Below are 20,445 nucleotides of genomic sequence, written 5' to 3'. Positions count from 1 at the left end.
GCAATTCCAATCATTTCCTCTGAATCATCTTCTGCAAGCATTCAGGCATGACACAATAACTATCATTATCTACACTCTCTGCTTGGGTGACGAAGTCAACTAGCAGCACACACTGCATGTTCCAAAAGACTGTTGCCATAACTTTCTTCATAGATGCCATTGTTCTGAAACTCTTTATTGAGGGAGGAAGTGGGGTGGGGAATTCCATGTCATTGACGCTTTCTGCAGCTCAGGCGTCACATGATGTACCCATGTTTTGTCCTGTGTGATGGTACAGAGCGGGAACTGAGCACCCACAACATGATACCACATGAAGTGCTGTAGAGACAACCCCAATGCACTTAGATTTAATCTTGTCTCTGAGTTGCTGTGGTACCCGGTAAGAAACCTTCTTGTGGTAGGCAAATGTTTTGTGTACAATGTACATAACATTGCCACTGGCAATGTTGTGCACAATGTACTCAACATTGCCACTGGAAACATTGAATTTTGTGCAGTCACACATTGCCATACAAAGTGGACGTGCCTAGCTGCCCTGTTCTTTACTTGTCTCACATATCTGTTCTGCATTTATGGAAGTCTAAGCATCAAAACCTCACTTATTTTCATGACATTACAGTTGCTCCACGAAGTTTCACTACTTTGCAATTAATTGCAGCCGGAGAGTTTTTATTTAAAGGCAAAAATCTTACTACTCACTCTCCACTTAATTGCCAACAACATATCCATAAATGCCTCCCTCTTGAAGGTATTTAGAAGTGCAGTGGCACAGATACAGTTAATTAATGGTGGAATTTGAAAGCTTTGAATGTCTCTGCTAGTTAGGCATGGAACATATTTCATGTGGAACATTTATACACCTGTGAGAGCTCTTATTACTTACTGACTCACTCTCATTTATTAGCTCTGAAGCAAGTCTTTGTCTGAAAGATTAGCAAGTTGTTGTTCTTCTTACATATCAGTGTTTTCTGACACCTTCTGAGAACATTTTGACCAGATTTGTCTACTGATTTTATGAATTAAGAAAATATGTATTCTCTACCATTGCCATGTCAAACATGTTAAGTTAAAAGCACAGTATATTCACCATTCTCGCCAAATTTTATTTACTGTAACTTATAATTACTTGCACCTTAATAACATTAATAAAATTACTTATAAAAATCATTATGTAGGTTGAGTCATCCAACCTCCTCGCTTCAGCTGTTTCAAGAACCATTTAAGATATTGTTGAATATAAGAAAATCTTCATTAAGTAATGTATTATAGTCTCCTATCATAGCTATATTAATTACAGAGATATTGGTACCAAACTTGCTTTTTCAAATGGAACTATAGTAATTTATGCTGCCAGTATCTAAAATTTCAAAGACATAAATGAAACCACATTAGACTTTTCACAATCTGACAAGAAGTTTTGGAGAAATTACAATATTTAGAACTTGGGACTTATCTGTCTTGGACATTCAACTCAATGTGTCTTATGTGGGACTATGTTATCATATGAAACTGCAGCATCCAGCTGATGTGGCACTCTAGCTTGAAGCAGCTAAGGAAGTCTAATTACAAATTCACAATAGCTGGGAGTTGTATAATTTTAAACTGATACTAATTGCAATTTGCTACATGTGGTCAGACCAACCCACAAACTGGAAGGCACATGACATGGCATATAAGGATGACTCATCTGTTAACTATGGTAGCAGTTGTGTTTTGGTTTTTCAGAATCTTGAAATAAATGTGGATGTCAGAAATAGAATGGATTTGCAAAACAAGAAATTGATGTTTAGAGATGGATAACCCTCGAGCAGGTGCGCCTGTGTATAAAGTGAGCCAACAAAAAATAAAATGATTTTGCATGGTTCCATTTTTGTTTTATAACTGCAGACCTGTACCCATTCCTTAATTATTGCTTCAGGTAAAACAATGATAGTTTGTGTTGCCATATGTACAACAAGTGAGCAGCAGTAATACAAAATACAATGCGAGCTAGAGAGAAAAAATTTACGATTGTTAAAAAAACATTGATTATGAGCTAGCAGCCTAATGCCACATTGAGGCAGTTGTCTACGAGACAATTAGTGATCGAATAAGCAGCTGGATGGGATCTGATGCCACTGCATTGCTTAATGCTTCGAGTGGGTCATTACTGTCTCTGTACCACCTGTCCTTGGCAACAGGATGTTGTACTGAAAATTTGTTTCATTCTTGTTTAGTAAAACAGTGGTGTAGCTCATATTATGTAAGTTTATTTTCTTCTTGTTTAAATAAACTAAGATTATACTGTGATTTTGATCATACATGACTCATTTTGGCAACATAAATGAAGCTATTCTATACATGTGTACAAAATGTGCCGCGCACTCGCTCATGTTGTGATAAATGGCACACCAGCTCGAGGGTTAAGTAATAACTTCACATATGAATATTTTACTCTGCAGTACAATGTCCACTGTTTTGACACATCTTTGAAAATTAAAACATGAGTGGCAGAGGAACTTGAACTTGGAACATTTCATTTTTCAATGCTCTTACTGACTGAACCGAGCGATTCAGGTGTAGATCACAACCCACTGTCATAACTTCACTTGTGCCAGTACCTCTCTCCTTGTTTTCAAACTTGTCAAAAGTCCTTCTGCATATTTGAAAAGTAGGAGACAGCCACCGGCAGAAATGAAGCTGTGTGGGTGGGTCATGAGTCATGCATGGGAAACTCAGCTGGTAAGAACACTGCCCATAAAAGTCAAGGTTCCTGGTTCAAGTACTAGTACAGTGCACATTTATAATCTACCAGGATGTTTCAATGACTTCACCTGAATAGAAAAGTTAATATGTGTTTAATGTAAGATACACACTTAATGTTTACATTGTCAAATCACAACATCAACAAAATCACATACAATTCCATTTATTGAACAAGTGTTCAAAATTCTTACTGTCTCCAGCAAGATAGGTTTCTAGTTGCAAGTGCCCAGAACGTCCTGCAGCAATGTGATGATTTAAATCCTCTTGGGTTATTGTAACTTATGTAGAATCATCTTTGAGTGTAAAAAGTCCTGCGACATCAATTCAGGCAAATACACAGCATGACTTATAACACTGCCACAGTCCATCAAGTGGCCAGAAAATAGCTGGATGAGAACTGTGTTGGTACCACATAAACAGATAAAATTTCAGTTGGTAAATCACCTAGAAGACTTGTCAGAAATTTGCTAAGAAATTCTACGTGTATGTTACCTGATGATGTCTCCTCAATGAACTAAGGAACAATTATATAGTCTCCATCAATTTCACAACCAACTTACTTTCACTCCACTGACTCTAGGTTAAGCAGGCCTCACTCAGTACACATCCTCAATGGCTTAAAAAGTGTCTTTCTTACTTTCAGCTTTTCATGATTTGTTCACTGGTTAAGAGAATTCTTCAAAGAATGACACCCTTATCCTGTTACATCAGAACCAAATGACAGAATTCTATGCATTTTTGCAAATTAATCTATTGGTATCTGTAACTGCACCCTGCAAATAACTAAAGCACATGGTAGAGGGTACTTCCCATTGTACCATATAAAAGGGCTGTTCAAATAGTAAGGTGACTTTTCAAATTGTTTGGGCAATGTACATTCAATTATCAATGTTGTTTTTTTATTCTGTTTGTACACATGTACCAAACATAGGTTCACAGTTCCAAGTGTACAGCATACTTCGTATGTTTTTGACAGATAGAAAGATTAGATGTGCTTTAGTCTGCTTGGCGATTTTTGATTATTATAAAAAAAATGAAGCAAAGAATTTGCATCAAAAATTTTGTGTGAAAAATGGAATCAAGTGCTCTAAAACACTTGAAATGTTAGAATTTTTAGCATGTTGCATCCCGTCAGCAACTGTGATACACTAATATATTGAAAATCCGCCTCAGTTGCAAAAATTTTCTGGTCTTTACCCAGGTTTCGGCTAGATTAATCTAGCCTTCTTCAGAAGCATAAAATTACTATAACATGCCAGAGTAAGGCACAGTCATCATTAAAAATTATGAGGTGCATTCAAGTTCTAAGGCCTCAGATTTTTTTTCTAATTAACTACTCACCCGAAATTGATGAAACTGGCGTTACTTCTCGACGTAATCGCCCTGCAGACGTACACATTTTTCACAATGCTGATGCCATGAGTCCATGGCAGCAGTGAAGGCTTCTTTAGGAGTCTGTTTTGACCACTGGAAAATCGCTGATGCAATAGCAGCACGGCTGGTGAATGTGCGGCCACGGAGAGTGTCTTTCATTGTTGGAAAAAGCCAAAAGTCACTAGGAGCCAGGTCAGGTGAGTAGGGAGCATGAGGAATCACTTCAAAGTTGTTATCATGAAGAAACTGTTGCGTAACGTTAGCTCGATGTGCGGGTGCCATGTCTTGGTGAAACAGCACATGTGCAGCCCTTCCCGGACGTTTTTGTTGCAGTGCAGGAAGGAATTTGTTCTTCAAAACATTTTCGTAGGATGCACCTGTTACCGTAGTGCCCTTTGGAACGCAATGGGTAAGGATTACGCCCTTGCTGTCCCAGAACATGGACACCATCATTTTTTCTGCACTGGCGGTTACCCGAAATTTTGTTGGTGGCGGTGAATCTGTGTGCTTCCATTGAGCTGACTGGCGCTTTGTTTCTGGATTGAAAAATGGCATCCACGTCTCATCCACTGTCACAACCGATGAAAAGAGAGTCCCATTCATGCTGTCGTTGCGCATCAACATTGCTTGGCAACATGCCACACGGGCAGCCATGTGGTCGTCCATCAGCATTCGTGGCACCCACCTGGATGACACTTTTCGCATTTTCAGGTCGTCATGCGGGATTGTGTGCACAGAACCCACAGAAATGCCAACTCTGGAGGCGATCTGTTCAACAGTCATTCGGCGATCCCCCAAAACAATTCTCTCCCCTTTCTCGATCATGTCGTCAGACCGGCTTGTGCGAGCCTGAGGTTGTTTCAGTTTGTTGTCACATGATGTTCTGCCGTCATTAAACTGTCGCACCCACGAACGCACTTTTGACACATCCATAACTCCATCACCACATGTCTCCTTCAACTGTTGATGAATTTCAATTGGTTTCACACCACGCAAATTCAGAAAACGAATGATTGCACACTGTTCAAGTAAGGAAAACGTTGCCATTTTATGTATTTAGAACAGTTCTCATTCTCGCCGCTGGCGGGAAAATTCCATCTGCCATACGGTGCTGCCATCTCTGGGACATATTGACAACGAACGCAGCTTCATTTTAAAACAATGCACATGTTTCTCTCTTTCCAGTCCGGAGAAAAAAAATCGGAGGCCTTAGAACTTGAATGCACCTCGTAAAACCTATAGTACCTTGGTACCATGTCGAATTAAAACTACTCAACTGAAATCCAGCCCCGGCATCACTTCACCACATGGTGGTTGGCAGCAGCAACTATGTCGGCACTGACCATTGCACATGTAATTGCACTGAGAACATAGCAACTCCTGTGCGTGTGCATACGGAGAGTCAAGGTTGTATATCATTGGCCGTCTGTATATCATGTGTTGGGAGCTGATAACCGTAATTGTAATCAAACTAAATATTATGTAGATGAAGTCCCTATGTGTAATAACTATACACAAATTGTATTAAATGGTAGGAAATTTACTTGGTTGGGTATATAAAGTTTAAGGATTACCTTTACGCTTTTAAGCACATATGGTCATCATGTAAAGTATCCTCACTGAGCATGACTAATAGCGGGCACCTTACTTGTCTCACTTATTTAAAACCTTAATCATTATCTATAATTTAAAACTGCATACAGCGTAAAATAAAAACATTTTAGCCTATGAACTTCAACTTTGATCTCCAGAAAGCAAACACTTTTCTTGGGAGTTTATACCTATTATATACAAAATTTGTTAATATTAACTATTTTTTGTGAAGCCATAAAGAGTGAAAAAACCCAAAAATCATGCTCAAAGTTTGAGCTAGCACCATATCATTACATTTATGGTTATTTCATTGTGGTTAGGTATAAGCACCCATAAATTTAATGTAGTATTGACCGATGTTATGCATTTTTGATTTCAGATAACTACTGAGGGGCTACAGTGGCAGAATCTGCATACTTCAAACTCACAGGCCCTTGATCCAACCATACAGGTAATTACGGGTGCCATTTATTTTTGTATTGAAAACCCAAACTAAATTTCAAAGTGTGATCAATCATAATCCCAAACAGATCCTTTGTATGTTTTTTCATTGTCTCAAAAAGAATTTTGAAACTTTCCTATTTTTTGCTCATTTGAATGAGAAGCTGGCCTTAAGCCGTGGGATCATGGTGACATCACAGAAAAGCTTTACAAAGACAAACCAGCTTATGGTATATTTCTACATCATTGGGACACCAAGGAGTTGATCTGTAGATGTCTGAAGCAATGTAAAGGTACAACAAGTGTGCTACTAATCACTATAAATACTCTCTGCTTCTAGCATGGTTATTTGCACTCTGGCAGTGCCCTCCATGATATCAAGTGCGCATCACTTTCCAGCATGCTGTAGGCTATCAAGCATCTGATGCAGGTCTGGATAACCTACTCCACCAGACAAGCTCACGATTCTAAGCCCCTCACTGTGTACTTAGTCAAAAATTACAAGTCATCCTTCATGGATTAGAGCAGCCCAGACTTCTGCCTTGGAGGGCAGCAGTTTGCAGCCAGGGCAGTGCTGCTACCATCCCTTCACACCAGGATGATCTCCTAATCCAGTAGCCATGGCCACCTATGGGAATTCAGTAGATGTACGCATCACTGGCACTCCTTGCTCAGGACCACATAGTGCTAACTCATGCACGTGCTGTCAGGCATGTGCTGCTGAGTGAGTTAAACAGTGTCAGCAAAACATGACGTGGACATCAACTGGCCATCACACTGCTGTGGCTTTCTCACTTGATCAGCATTGCCCATGGACTAAGCACCTGCAGATGGTGTATCCAGGGGCACCATGTACTCTGATGTTGTATTCCAAGACAAATAAAATATGTTGTGTCTTGCAGTGGAGTTTTTCTAGACAAGCCCAACCAGCACTTCTGCCTCCACAATCCACCACCTCTGCACCATACTATGTTTTAGCTCAAAAAAGTATACTAAGATTCTACAACAGATGAGTGTCAGTGATATTGAGTGGTGGTTTTGTAGATCACTTCTGCTACCCTTCTCGTAGACGGGTGTAACTGCTGTTTTCTTTAAACAACAGCACCACTTTTTGCTCAAGGGGTCTACAGAATATTATGGTGAATGGGGTGGCTAACCAAGTTACAAATTCTGTGTAGAATCTAAAAGGTATTCCATTGTGCACTGACACCTTATTCAACTGTGGTGATTTCAGCTGTTTAGTGACCTCACTAGTGTCAATGTCTGTATGACTCTTTTTTGATGCAAGAGTTAACCTGCGGTAGTCCACCTGGAACTTCCTCTGTGAAGAAACATTAGAGAATACAGTTCAGTATTTCTGCTCTTGCTTCCACTGGTTTATCTGCTAGTGAAGTGCCATATAAGAAGCATAGAAGCTGTCTGCACCAAAATTTGAACAATGCTGGACTGGTTTATTTCAGAGGCACTAGATGTTTCTCAGGAGTTAAAAGATGGATTGTAAACAAACGCTTCCAGAACATCTATTTCATTTGCTTTGCTTATAAGCCTCATCCCTAGTGTAACACTTCAATGTCCTTTCAATAACAATTAATTGTACATTTACAGAAATATCGTCCATGACGGGTCTATCTGTCATGGTATGTTTGTGTCTACAGTTCAGCTATACCCTTTATATTCCTTCTGCTTTCTCCATAATGTAGAATATCTTACTTTTAGTGGTTTGTGGAACATATTTCTTTTCCAAAGTAACCAGCATTCAGTATTTCTGAATTTCATATTCAGAATAGACATCTGCAGTTCATCTATGGTCCTTTTACACTAATATTCTAGTGGTCTATTACACTATATTTTCTCCTTATATAACATGATGTAATTCCTTATTTCAGCATGAAATTACAATCTTTCACATAATACATCTATTAATTCGATGTTCAAAACAGAATCTTGTAAGTTCTAAACACAGTAACTTCTCTAAAAGTAGTTATTAGATTTCAAAGAGTGAAACAAGCAAAACTGGATTGTCTTTGTTTCCTTGAGATCTATGATACTGACAGCACAAGTTGCTGTAACTCCATTTGAATAGTAAACTTCATGTAGCTGTGACTTAAGACTATTGGTTTTTTGTGAGAATTGTCTTACAGATCATCTTGGCGAAAACAAAATCTTATATGGTTCCAGAAACATTTGAGATGAACAGCTTAGCTCAATCATTATATAGATGAGAATTTTAAAGATTTTTTCTTCTCTCACATTGTGAATAGTATGTATGTCCAATGTGACAATAACAATTATAGATTTTACCCCACTACTAGTAACAAGCAAAGAAAAAATAGAGACACATTTTTATTTTACAAATTTTTGTCACTTTTACCAAAAGAAAGCACTTACTTGTCCATGTACTGTGTCAAGCGAACATAAGCAATGCACGCTGCATCATCACCAAGTAGGTGAACATGTGGATTCAAGATGATGGTATTGATTGCCTTGCAGTTTTTACCCAGAACTGTAACAGTTTCCACAAAACATTATTAAATAAAAACATAAATGCTTAGCTTTATGCTAGAAAAATTGGAAATTAATCAGTGTAATTTAATGACAGTAGTTGTGGTTAAAGAGGTTATGAATTACATTCCACAGAAACTGATTGAAGATTGTACTGCTTTAGAGAGAAACAGTGGTGGTTGGTTGGAATTCAGTTATGTATGCAGCTCTTACAAAAATACTATGAACAGCAGAGTGGCTACTGATTGAATTTTATGTTATGTAATACTTTTCACCTTTTTGTGATAGTTTTAACTTAAATTCATAACAACACCAGTCCAAGTAATTCAGCATATGTTGCTAACAAAAGCTTTATAACAGAGTTACAAGCTAATTACTGTACTACAAAATCAATGAATGTATATGGTTTTGGAGACAAGATGAAGGCAGAGTAGAGCCATGAAGAGGCTAGGAAGAGTGAGGAGGAGAGAGAAGAAAGTGGTAAGTGGTAAGAAGGGGACGGGGAAAATAGTAGGTGTGAGAAGGAGAAGAGCTGAAAGACAGGTAGGGCTGAAAGAGAGGGAGGGCTGAAAGAGAGGGAAAAGTGAAGAGTGGGAGGGGTGAGTAGAACAGGGCAGGGGAGGGCGAGCAACATCAGGGGAGGGTGAGCAACGGCAGAGGAGAGTGAGTACGGGCCAGGGAGGGTGAACAAAGGCAAAGGAGGACAAGCAAGGGCAGAGGAGAGCAGGCAAGGGCATGGGAGGGCCGGGGAGGGCAAGAAAGGGCAGGCAATGAATATGGGAGAAGAGGGAAATGGGAGAAAAGGGCATTTGGAAAGGTTGGGAAACACTGAGGACTGCAAGAGTTGTGGAGTGCGAGAGGTGAAGAAGGCAAGACATGAGAAGAGATGAAGCATGGGGGAGGAGAGGGCATGGGGGAGGAGAGAGCACAAGGGAGGGGAGGGCAGAGAGGAGGAGAGGGGGTGCTGAAGAAGATGGGATGTGCCAAAGAAGAGGGGGCATGTTGAAGAAGACATGAGGGGGCGTGCCAAAGAAGGGGAGAAGTAGCAAAAGAGAGGGGAAAGGGGAGGTGGCAAAAGAGAGGGGGGGGGGGGTGGCGAACAAGAGGTGCAGTGGGGAAAGAGAGGGGCACAGGCAAAAGAGAGGGATGGTGGCAAAAGAGGGGGGCAGGGGTGAACACTTGGGGCAGGGGCAAACGGGAGGGGTGGAGGTGAATGGGAGAGGTGAGGGCAAACAGGAGAGGCAGGGGAAAAGTGGAGGAACAGTGGCAAAGGGGAGGGGTGGGGACAGTGGCCAAGAAGAGGGGCAGGGGCAGTGGCTAAGAAGAGGGCTGAGGGCAGTGACCAAGAAGAGGGTTGGGGGCCAGAGGGTTGGGGGCAGTGGCCAAGAAGAGGGGAGGAGGCAGTGGCCAAGAAGAGGGGTGAGAGGCAGTGGCCAAGAAGAGGGGCAAGGACAGCGGCCAAGAAGAGGGTCAGGGGCAGTGGCGAAGAAGAGCGGCAGGGGCAGTGGCGAGGAAGAGCAGCGAGGGCACTGGCGACGAAGAGTGGCGGGGGCAGTGGCGAAGAAGAGTGGCAAGGGCAGTGGTGACGAAGAGGGGCAGGGGCTAAGAAGAGGGGGAAAGGGCTAAGAAGAGGGGAAAGGGCTAAGAAGAGGGGAAAGGGCTAACTAGAGGATCAGCAGCTAAGAAGAGGGGTAGGGGCTAAGAAGAGGGGTAGGGGCTAAGAAGAGGTGTAGGGGCTAAGAAGAGGGGTAGGGGCTAAGAAGAGGTGTAGGGGCTAAGAAGAGGGGTAGGGGCTAAGAAGAGGGGTAGGGGCTAAGAAGAGAGGTGGGGGCTGGGAATAGGGGTAGGGGCTAAGAAGAGTGGTAGGGGTGAAGAAGAGGAGTAGGGGCTAATAAGAGGAGTAGGGGCTAAGGAGAGGAGTAGGGGCTAAGGAGAGGAGTAGGGGCTAAGAGGAGGGGTAGGGGCTAAGAAGAGGGGTGGGGCTGGGAAGAGGGGAAGGGTCAGGAGTAGGGGTTGGGGGGGGGCTAGGAGGGGTGGGGGCAAGGAGGAGCTGGTGGTGAGGAGGTGTGGAGGGCAAGGAGGGGCAGGGGTTCAACGAAAGGCAGGGAGGCGAGGAGATGATGAGACGAGGAGGGGATGGGGCAAGGAGGGAACAGATCAAGGAGGGGTAGGAACAAGGAGGGGAAGGGGCAAATGGAAGGGGTGAGGGGAAGGTGCAATCAGGGGAAGGGATGAGGGGAAAGTGCAAGGAGTGGAAGGGCTGAGGGGAAGGTGCAAGGAGTGGAAGGGGTGAGGAGGGTAGGGAGTGAGGAGGGTAAGAGGCATGGAGGGTAAGGTGCATGGAGGGTAAGGTGCATGGAGGGGTAGGTGCACAGAGGGGAAGTTGCATGGAGGGGAAGGTGGATGGAGGGGAAGGGGCATAGACAGGAAGGGGCATGGAGGGGAAGGGGCATGGAGGCAAAGGGGCATGGAGGCGAAGGGATATGGAAGGGAAGAGGAGACTCGCATTCGGGAGGACGACGGTTCAATCCCATCTCCAGCCATCCTGATTTAGGTTTTCCGTGATTTCCCTAAATCATTTCAGGCAAATGCTGGGATGGTTCCCTTGAAAGGGCACGGCCAAAATCCTTCCCAATCCTTCCCTAACCCGAGCTTGCGCTCTGTCTCTAATGACCTCGTTGTCGACGGGACGTTAAACACTAACCACCACCACCAGGGGAAGAGGAGAGGAGGAGAAGGGGAGAGAAGGGAAAGGACAAGGAGGGGAAGCATTGAGGTGGGGAAGGGGTGAGGAAGGAATGGTGTGAGGTGGGGAAGGGGTGAGAGAGGGAAGAGGGTGTGGTCTGGAAGTAAGGAGATGAGGATGGGAATGATGGGGGGATGTGGTGAATGAAAAGAGGAGGGGATAGAGAACTTAAATATTTTGAAATCCAAATGATCCATACATCACAAAGAGTATTTTGAGTATGAAATGTGAAATATCTAAAAAATGAATTAATTCCAGGGATACAAAGTTAACTTTATGATACTACATTGTATGATGATACAGAAGGTGTAGCAGAACTCCAGAGACAAATATTCAGAGGACATTCAGGGATATTTTCTGAGTATTTTTATTAAGGGATCCATGGTCTACAATGGCTCATTACTGAGTAACTATGTTTTATGTGATTTCTTGGGCCTTGGATCAGTAATACATTCAAAACGTCTGCACACTAGTGCCAATGTCAATGGTTTGTGCTGTCTATCTAGTTTGGAAACAAATATGTTCCATTCACTCACAGTAATTGTTGTTGACAACAACAGTGCTTTCTTTACTCATGGTTTTCAAACTTGCAGTTACTACTGCTCAGATCTGTTTTGTATACAGTAATATGAGAATAACTAATGAGAAGTTGACTGATACATACAGTGGAGCTACACATAGGAAGCATAATTCGTTCCACAATCTTACTCATAGTGCAAAACACTTGTTGAGTGAAACAATTTATCCCACATAAATTAATGTAAAATATGATAATGCCTTCCATGCAAAAAAAGTACTAAAAATTTTATCTTTTTCATGCCATTTATTCAAAGTAAATTATACATACAGTATTATGTACTTTATTAATCACTATACATAACTACTTCTTTTTTACTAGGAAGCCATCTATAGTCGTTTGTTTCTACCAGTGCTTCAACACTTGGCAAAAATGTGACACAGCATTATCGTCAAATAAATTTTTAGCATGTGCAGCCACTGCTCTGTTGGGGCGATGATTTTCAATATATACAATACAACTGATTCCCATGCCTTCAGAATTTCTCTTATAGTGCCAGAAGATTGCTGCTTTGATGTTATCAACACCACCACCACCACCACCACCACCATCACCTTCTCCTCCTCCTCCTCTGAACTCCTCTCCGCAACTTCCTGCTGTGAAACACGTTGCAACTCTGTAAGCTCTTCAGTGATCATTTCTTGGCTGTAATCTTCCACAAGCTCATCAATATCATTGTTACCCTTACCAGTTTCAGTCAACTCAAAGCAATGCTCGAAGAGTGGTTTAGGGCAGAGCTTCTTAAAGTTAGAACTAAGCTGCTTGTCCATGGGCTGGAGTAACAGAGTGGTGTCGGGAGACAGAAATTGGATCTTGATTAATTGAAATTCTTCAAGGAGGTCATCTTGTAGGCCTGGAGAATGGGCAGAATCATTGTCCATAACAAGTAAGACATGAATGCAGATTCCTTTTCAAGCAAATATTATGCAATTTGTGTGTTGTGGGAGGTGCTCATTAAGTGAGGTTCCACTGTACTTTGTGTATAGGTTCACTAAATGCAATGGAAGGGTGGAACAATGACGATATGCTCAGCTGTTCCCACAGTGATGGCAATCACATCACAGTAGTTTTGCATCTGTATATAGATGCCCATGAACAATAAGATACTTTTTATGTTGCTATAATTTAGTGATTGAATACTACAGAATTTTTCACTGTTGTGAATGTATTTTCTCAGAAACAAAGTTAATTTTGGTACTAGAGCTGAATAACCCATAATTACATTATTATTCTGTAATGAGCCCCTCGAGACCTCAGGTTCCTTATACCAAAATACTCAGAACATATTTCTGAACAAGCTCTGCATTTTTGTCAGTGGAGTTCTGATTCACCCTATATTTGCCATATGACTAGACTACGTTTATAGTTTATTTATTTTTAATTATATGTCATGTACATGTGATAAGTTTACTCTGTGTAAGTCAGACGTGAACAGAACTACCTGTAAATAATAAAGTATGTTAATATATCATTAACATTTCTACATTTCTTAACAGTTGTATTTTCAGAAATAAAGCTGTGTTGTTGACAATCTGCTGTGGAAACACCCATTCCAAGTAATATTACTGAAAATATTACGACCTTAAATTAGAAAACCTAAGTGAATTACCAGAAAAATCTCAGAAGTATCTGACCTAACAAAGAAAATACAGAAATTTTGGAAAAATGCATCTTTATTCCTCTATGTAAACTCCTTTCACTCAATACCCTTCTTTTTCCCAGCGATATTAATAGCTTCGATACCCTGTTTATATTAAGAAGCATTGATATCCACAAAATAGCCATTGACTGCAGACTATTCATTTCTGGCTAATATTGTACCACCAAGCCATTTTTTAAGCTTTGAATTAAAAAATAATGAGAGGGGAATAAATGTGGCAAACATGTTGCATGAGGGACCTGTTTCAACTTTAACTTTGGTTTTGGCCATGGAAATAATGGATGTGTGAACTGGTGCTTTGTTGCGATAAAACAAAATTTTCTCTTTTGCTAAATGCAGCTTTTTTGCTTAATGTCATCACTAAAACACTGCATTAAGTTGACATAATACTCACCACTGATGACTTTTCCTTTTTGAGAATAATCAATGAAAATTATCCCATGCATATACCAAAAAACTGACGCCATGATTTTGCCTGCAGATGGAACTATCTTCATCTTCTTTGGATCTATTCACCAATTTCAGTCCATTGTTTTGACTGTTCCTTCATCCCGGGAATAAAATGATTGATCAATGCTTCACCTATGGTTATGAGTTGACACAAAAACTCTGCCAGACTGCAGCGAAACATCGCCAGACACTTGACTGAAACATCCTCATGATACTGTTTTTGTTCCAATTTCAGTAAGTGCAGCATGCATCTTGGACACAGCTTTCTCATGTCAAAATTTTCACTCAGTATGTGATGTACGGCACTTTTTGAAATGTCTATAATGTCTGAAACCTTGCACACTGGTGGCTGGTCGTCAGCCAGTACCATTTTGAGGATTTTATTCAAAATTTCTGCCATGGTCAACTCATTTTGTTGACTAATGTGATGGTTTTCTTGGCAGCTAGTGCAACCTTGTTTTAGGAAGGAGGAAGGAAGATTAGGCTTTAATGTTCCACTGAGATCAAGGTCGTTAGAGATGGGGCTTTGCTTAAACTATGTCATCCAATATTTTACTGTTGTAAACAAAGTGGCAGACTTTCCCACAAATAATCTTGCTCAGCTTTAACATTAGTTGGACTAAGACCTTCCACACTTTATGTCACATAACAATGACCAGCTTTATCCATGTTCACAAATTTGCTGAGAGCATTCACTGTTGATGGTTGCCAAACAAATATTAAACAATGTAGCATCATTACATTTCAAACTTAAGCTTTATAAGGGTGGTACTTTCTACCACACTAACTTGTTTAAAACAACAGTCACTATCTATACGCCAATTGGATACCTCTGGAACAGCCCCTGTACTGTATTCATTATTTGTGAACTTCACTTCATAGAAATCAATGTGTTCTTCATTGAGTGAACCAGAAAATTTATGGGAAATATGCTGTAATTGAATCAGTGTTATGATGGTTTATGTTATATCTAATGAAAAGTATCCCTGCAGTTATTTCAATTAAGGAGAGGAGTTTTGTTCAGTTCTATTTCCATTTTAAGTAGTGTATTCATCTTTCCATGATACAAATCAGAACTACTTTCTTTATAATAGTTTTCAATAGCTAAATTTATATGCCATACTTTCAGAAATGGAAATTTGCACTTAATTTCAGTGCACAATGAATAATGAGCCTGGGTCCATTATAATGCTTGCTTGACACAGACAGGACTGTTCTCATATTTGAAAAGCTTTCTTTATTAGTAAAAGAATTTATGCCCTACAGTATAGAGCTGCAGCCAACTCTTAAAGTGTGAAGATAATTGATTAAGATTTAGTTGGAGCATATGTAATGAATGTAACTGATTTATTTAGCAATGGTTGACAATTTTACCATGCAATTAACAGAATAACTGGGGTCATAGCTGCACACTGCTTTATCTTTCAACAAATTTCTTCCGACACCCTGTACTTTAATGGGACAGCTATTTATACAGTGACCAATTTCAGACTATTAAAATTACACACTCAGATGTTGCTTGCTCTGATGAAGTATGTTTACATTAGTGCCGTACAACTTGCCATTTTATTAGTGAATTCGGAAACAGGTGTGCTATGTATCCTGTAAAACAGGAACTAAAAAGTAGAGCCACAAAGATACTTTAGTACCATTACGAAATTCAGGCATTGACACTGAGATGGAAAAACCTGTGTTGGCCATTCAGAGTTATATGGTTTAACAGCTACACCAAAGGCAGCTTGGATAGTGCATGAGTTGGCAAGACTCCCTGGCAGCATAGGCAATGAGGAAAGTGAATGCATTCCTCAGCCAATTTTGTTAATGTATCTGTAGCTTTCCAGTCACCAGTGCTACTATTGAAACACAGTGACATACTTGTCTTGGTAATTCCTCTTGTTTTGCTCTTCAGGTTTTTGTTCATATGCTGCTGATAATATTAGGTTTCATATTTGAATTCCTCTTCAGTTTTGCCCTTTCAGATTGGTGTTTGACTTGCCACTGTCCACTCAGTTCTTTCCAGCTGCTTACTGTTTTCTCTGAGACCATCTAATTCACCCATAAATGAAGGTTTGAATGTATGAATTTTTTGGTCTTATATGCTTTGATCAGAGACATAGTTGTCAGATTAGCACTGGACAAGGAGATACTGTCTAGAGCTTTGGAATCATTGAAGCCTGAAATAAGCATGATCGGAAATACTTGCTAAAATGTTTGAGGCTACTGCAGCAGCAGCTAAAAATGAATTTTTAGATAATTTAGGCCTGTTCTCCACTGCATACCAGAAATTTAGTCCTCTGGATGAAGCTCAGGCAGCGAGTCCTGCCCAGGAAGTACTTTTTGTTGCCTAGTATATTACAATGGACTCAGTAAACAGACACAACCTAGCCACATGTATCGACATAAATCACATACTTTAGATGATGATAAAAGTTCCTCCCTCGGTGTCAGATTTGCCCCCATTGATGCTTAAGTCTCATCTGGCCTGCTGGAAGTGCCACAAACATCACCAGTGTACACATTTTTTCAACACATGTTGTGCCAGTCCCAAGTGAGGGTACTTAGCAGCAATGTGTCTGGGCAGAGAAGTAGCACTGCAGGCTGGTGCACCAATGTTTGCCAGTACACTGTGGGAAGCAGAACTGGACCAAGCATCAGTGTTCACTTTAACTCCAGTCTTGAAAGAACCCAGCCAAGTGGCTAATAAACTCCTGATTTAATTGAATATCAACAGTACTGCTGCCCAACTCCAGGCAGATTCGGTGGCTGTAATTTCTCCAATACACCTATCAGTGTTTGGGCAACCTGCCTGCAGCCACCATAGTGACATGTTATTTCATACAGCTGGCAAAAGATCCATGTGTCAGGGAAAATCACCGTATGGGCAAAATACAAGAACATAGTACGTCAAATCTCTTTGTTGGTCATAATTTCACCATCAACTGTAAACATTTTTGATTTTGATGCATTTACTGTATTTGGTTTCCAAGTATTGGATGAGGTGAACCTGGAATCCAGCTCAGTACCATTCCAGGATTCAGAAACATTATTAGAAATTATATGCACTTGTTCCAAGCAATGTTGGGTCAGGCCATAAAGTCTGAAGTGCGTGTGTCACTAAAGCAGTCTGATGTGCCTAAATTTTGTTGTGCATGGCCATTACTGTTAACATTGCATGATGAAGTGAAGTCTGAGTTGGATGGGTTACAGGAATTGTGGGTCATTGTGCCAGTCTCAGCTGGTCAATAGGTGGTTACTATGTGTGAAGAAAGCAAAGAGATCTGTCAGTGGGATTTGCAGTGATTTTAAAGCCATGATTAATGCACGAAGTTAGAACAACATTTATTCCTTAGCCAGAGGAACTATAACAAAGTTAGCAAGGGGGGGGGGGCAGTGTCTTTCAAAGGCTGGTCTGAAGGATGCATACCTCAAGACACAGACATGCAGAAAATCCTGGTACTAAATATGCCTTTTGGAATGTATCAATTCAAGAAGTTTCCTTTTGGAGTTGCCTCAGCACACCAGGGATTTTCCAAAGGTACACAGAGCAATTAATGCACAGTATTCCAAGGTGTGTGAACTATATGGATGACATTAGAGTGGTGGGTGCTGCTAGGGAAAAGCAAAACTTGCAAACAGCATTTCAGCAGCTGCTGGAGAATGGGCACTACTGTAACCTACATAGTCGCAAATTTTTGGCATCCTTTTTACAACATATGTTAAGAAGCAAAAGGATCATGGTAACAGCAGAGCACACTGACACAATTGAGAAGCTGCTGGCCCTGAAAAACTTTATAGAATTGCTGTCTTTTCTGGGAAAAGTGAACTACTATACAACATTCATTCCCCATGCAGCTCATCTCACACATTCATTGAACCATCTGAGGAATTCCATTCATTTGGTCTCCTGAGTGTCACAAAGCATTCTTGCAGTTGAAAACACACCTGTGGTTGGCACCATATTTTGAGATGTTCACGAAAGGCAAGCTCCTGATCTTTGCAACTGAAGCATCACAATACAGGGTCTGGGAAGTTTTCTCAAGTACGAACTCTGATGGTGCAGAGAAAACAAATGCTTTTGTGTTTTAAAATGCTCTTGCAGGCACAGCAAAATTATTCAAAAATTGAGGAGGAGTCATTGTTCTTTGCATACGGCATTAAAAAATTCCTTGTTTTCCTGTTTTGGAATAAGCTCCAGTTACTTACAGACCACAAATCCCTCATTTCTCTTTCTGGTCCACATTCTCACATTCCAGGGAAAACAGTACAATGTCTGCAACATTGGGCTCTATTCCTGAGCTGTTACCATTATGACAGTTGGTTTTGGCCCACTGTTCATCATACAAATGCTAATGCATTATCATACCTCTCCATCGCATGGAGAGTTGCATCAAACCAGTCTCAGGACTGAAGACCACAACAACAACAACAACCTCTCCATCAACCATAACATTGAGTCTGACCATCTGGAAGCAATGTGTTTAATCCTTGATGAGGTGATGACCTACACATAGCAAGATTTTCTGATCACCACTCATGAAACAGCTGTGGTTACTAGTTAGGACCCTCTCCTGCATAGAGTCATGTCAGCTGTGCAGAGTGGTTGGCTGGAGACTCTCCCAAAAGGATCAGAGCTGGCATTGTGAAATTATTTTGCTGTAGAACATAGGCTGAAGGTTGTTTAGTGAGTAGTATTATTGTCTACAGAGGATGCTGAATGTCACATCATTGTTCCAATACCACTCCATGTCCACATCCTTAAGTTGCTATATACAAGGGTGGTTTGATATGTCTGCTAAATTTCCATCAAGGAATGGACTTTTTCATTGTGCCTTGATAGTTGGTAAGCTTGACTATTCTAGGGGTTGTAGAAAGATTTCAACAATGTACAGTGTACATTTCATTTTTTACAGCTGTTTGAACTGATCAGTGTCAACTGCAATTGAAAATGGAGAAACCCGAGTTTCATGCTGTTATTAAACATTTTTATTTGAAGGGTTGGGATGCTGCACAGATCAAAACAGAACTGGATGAAGTTCACATGGTCTCTCCACCATCATATGGTAATGCAAGATCAGTGAATAAAAATTAGTAAGATTGCTGAGACTATAGGTATTTCAACTGAGTGAGTGCATAATATCCTGCATGGAGAATTCACTATGAAGAAACTATGTGCACAATCACAACCCAACCTCATAATTGTTGACCAAAAGTGCATTTGGCACAATATTTCAGTACAATGTTTGGATGTCTAGTGATGTTTAATAGCAGTTTGCAAGATTTTTTGCAACAGTTTGTGACTGTTGATGAAGTCTGGATCCATCATTACAGACCAGAGCCAAAATGGCACACAAAACAATGGAGAAAGGCTGGTGAAAGTGCACCAAAGAAGGCAAAGACCATTTTGTTAGTGGGTAAGGTGATAGGCACCTTTTTGGGACTCCCAAGGAATAATCCTCATAGATTACTTGGAAAAAGGCAGAACCATAACTGGGCCCTCTTACACTTCAATGTTGGATCATTTGAAACTTGCACTGGCTGAAAAAAGACCAAGGTTGGCAAGCAAAATAGTTTTCTTTCACCACCCCGCACATCAGCGATAAAAATGGCGGAAGTGTACGAATTGGTTTCACCCTAGTCACTAGGATTGGCCCCAAGTGGCTTCTCCCTGTTCCCAAACTTGAAACTTTGGCTTGCTGGGAAGAAATTTTCATCAAATGAGGCTGCAGTCAATGAGTATTCTTCAGAGTCTGACAGATCCTATTTTTATGATGCGATGAAAAAGCTGAACGATCACTGGGCCAAGTGTATATCCCTAATGGAAACTATGTTAAGAAGTAAGGAGAGTTGTTTACAAAACAAACATTTTTTCTTGCTTTTTTTACCAGACTCATACATCCCACTCATATATCCCACACACACATTACGACTCTCGTACATTCTACTAGAACAGCTGGAGTCATTGGCAGGGCTATCTGCACAACGATCCTCCTTGCTCCAATAGAGGAACCTCAGGTCTGGTCATTTCAAACATAGGCAGCTATTTAGGGAGGAGGGATTTACTGTCATTGCCAGATTCAGATGTCAGTATTGAGATCAACGTACTAGTGTTGGCTGCTCAGAGTTGTACGGTTTCATGGCTGCACTACAGATGGTGTGAATTCTATGCGAGTTGGTAGGACCCTCTGGTGGCATAGGAAGTGATGAACGTGAGCGTGCATTCCTCAGCAGATGTGTTTATGTATCTGAAGCTTTCCAGTTACTGACACTACTATTCACACAAAGTAACACAACTGTCTTAGGTGTTCTTCTTTTTTTACTATTCAGGTTTTGCTCATATGCTGTTGACAATTCTGTGTC

The 20,445-nt window shown here is 40.8% G+C and overlaps 1 protein-coding gene across 16 annotated transcripts in view; it reads right to left on the bottom strand.

Moving 5' to 3' along the window:
• Positions 1–20,445, bottom strand: part of LOC126475204 (calcium/calmodulin-dependent protein kinase type II alpha chain) — a 1,005,993-nt gene that overhangs the window by 8,961 nt on the left and 976,587 nt on the right. For all 16 annotated transcript variants that reach the window (XM_050102858.1, XM_050102867.1, XM_050102894.1 and 13 more), the window contains one exon: positions 8,542–8,656. In XM_050102858.1, the coding sequence (XP_049958815.1) occupies positions 8,542–8,656 (115 nt within the window). The remainder of the gene's footprint in view (positions 1–8,541; positions 8,657–20,445) is intronic.

This window comes from Schistocerca serialis, chromosome 1 (genome assembly GCF_023864345.2).
Source record: "Schistocerca serialis cubense isolate TAMUIC-IGC-003099 chromosome 1, iqSchSeri2.2, whole genome shotgun sequence".
Lineage (NCBI taxonomy): Eukaryota > Metazoa > Arthropoda > Insecta > Orthoptera > Acrididae > Schistocerca > Schistocerca serialis.
The sequence above is the reverse complement of the archived record's forward strand: the minus strand, read 5'-3'. Positions and strand labels throughout refer to the sequence as shown.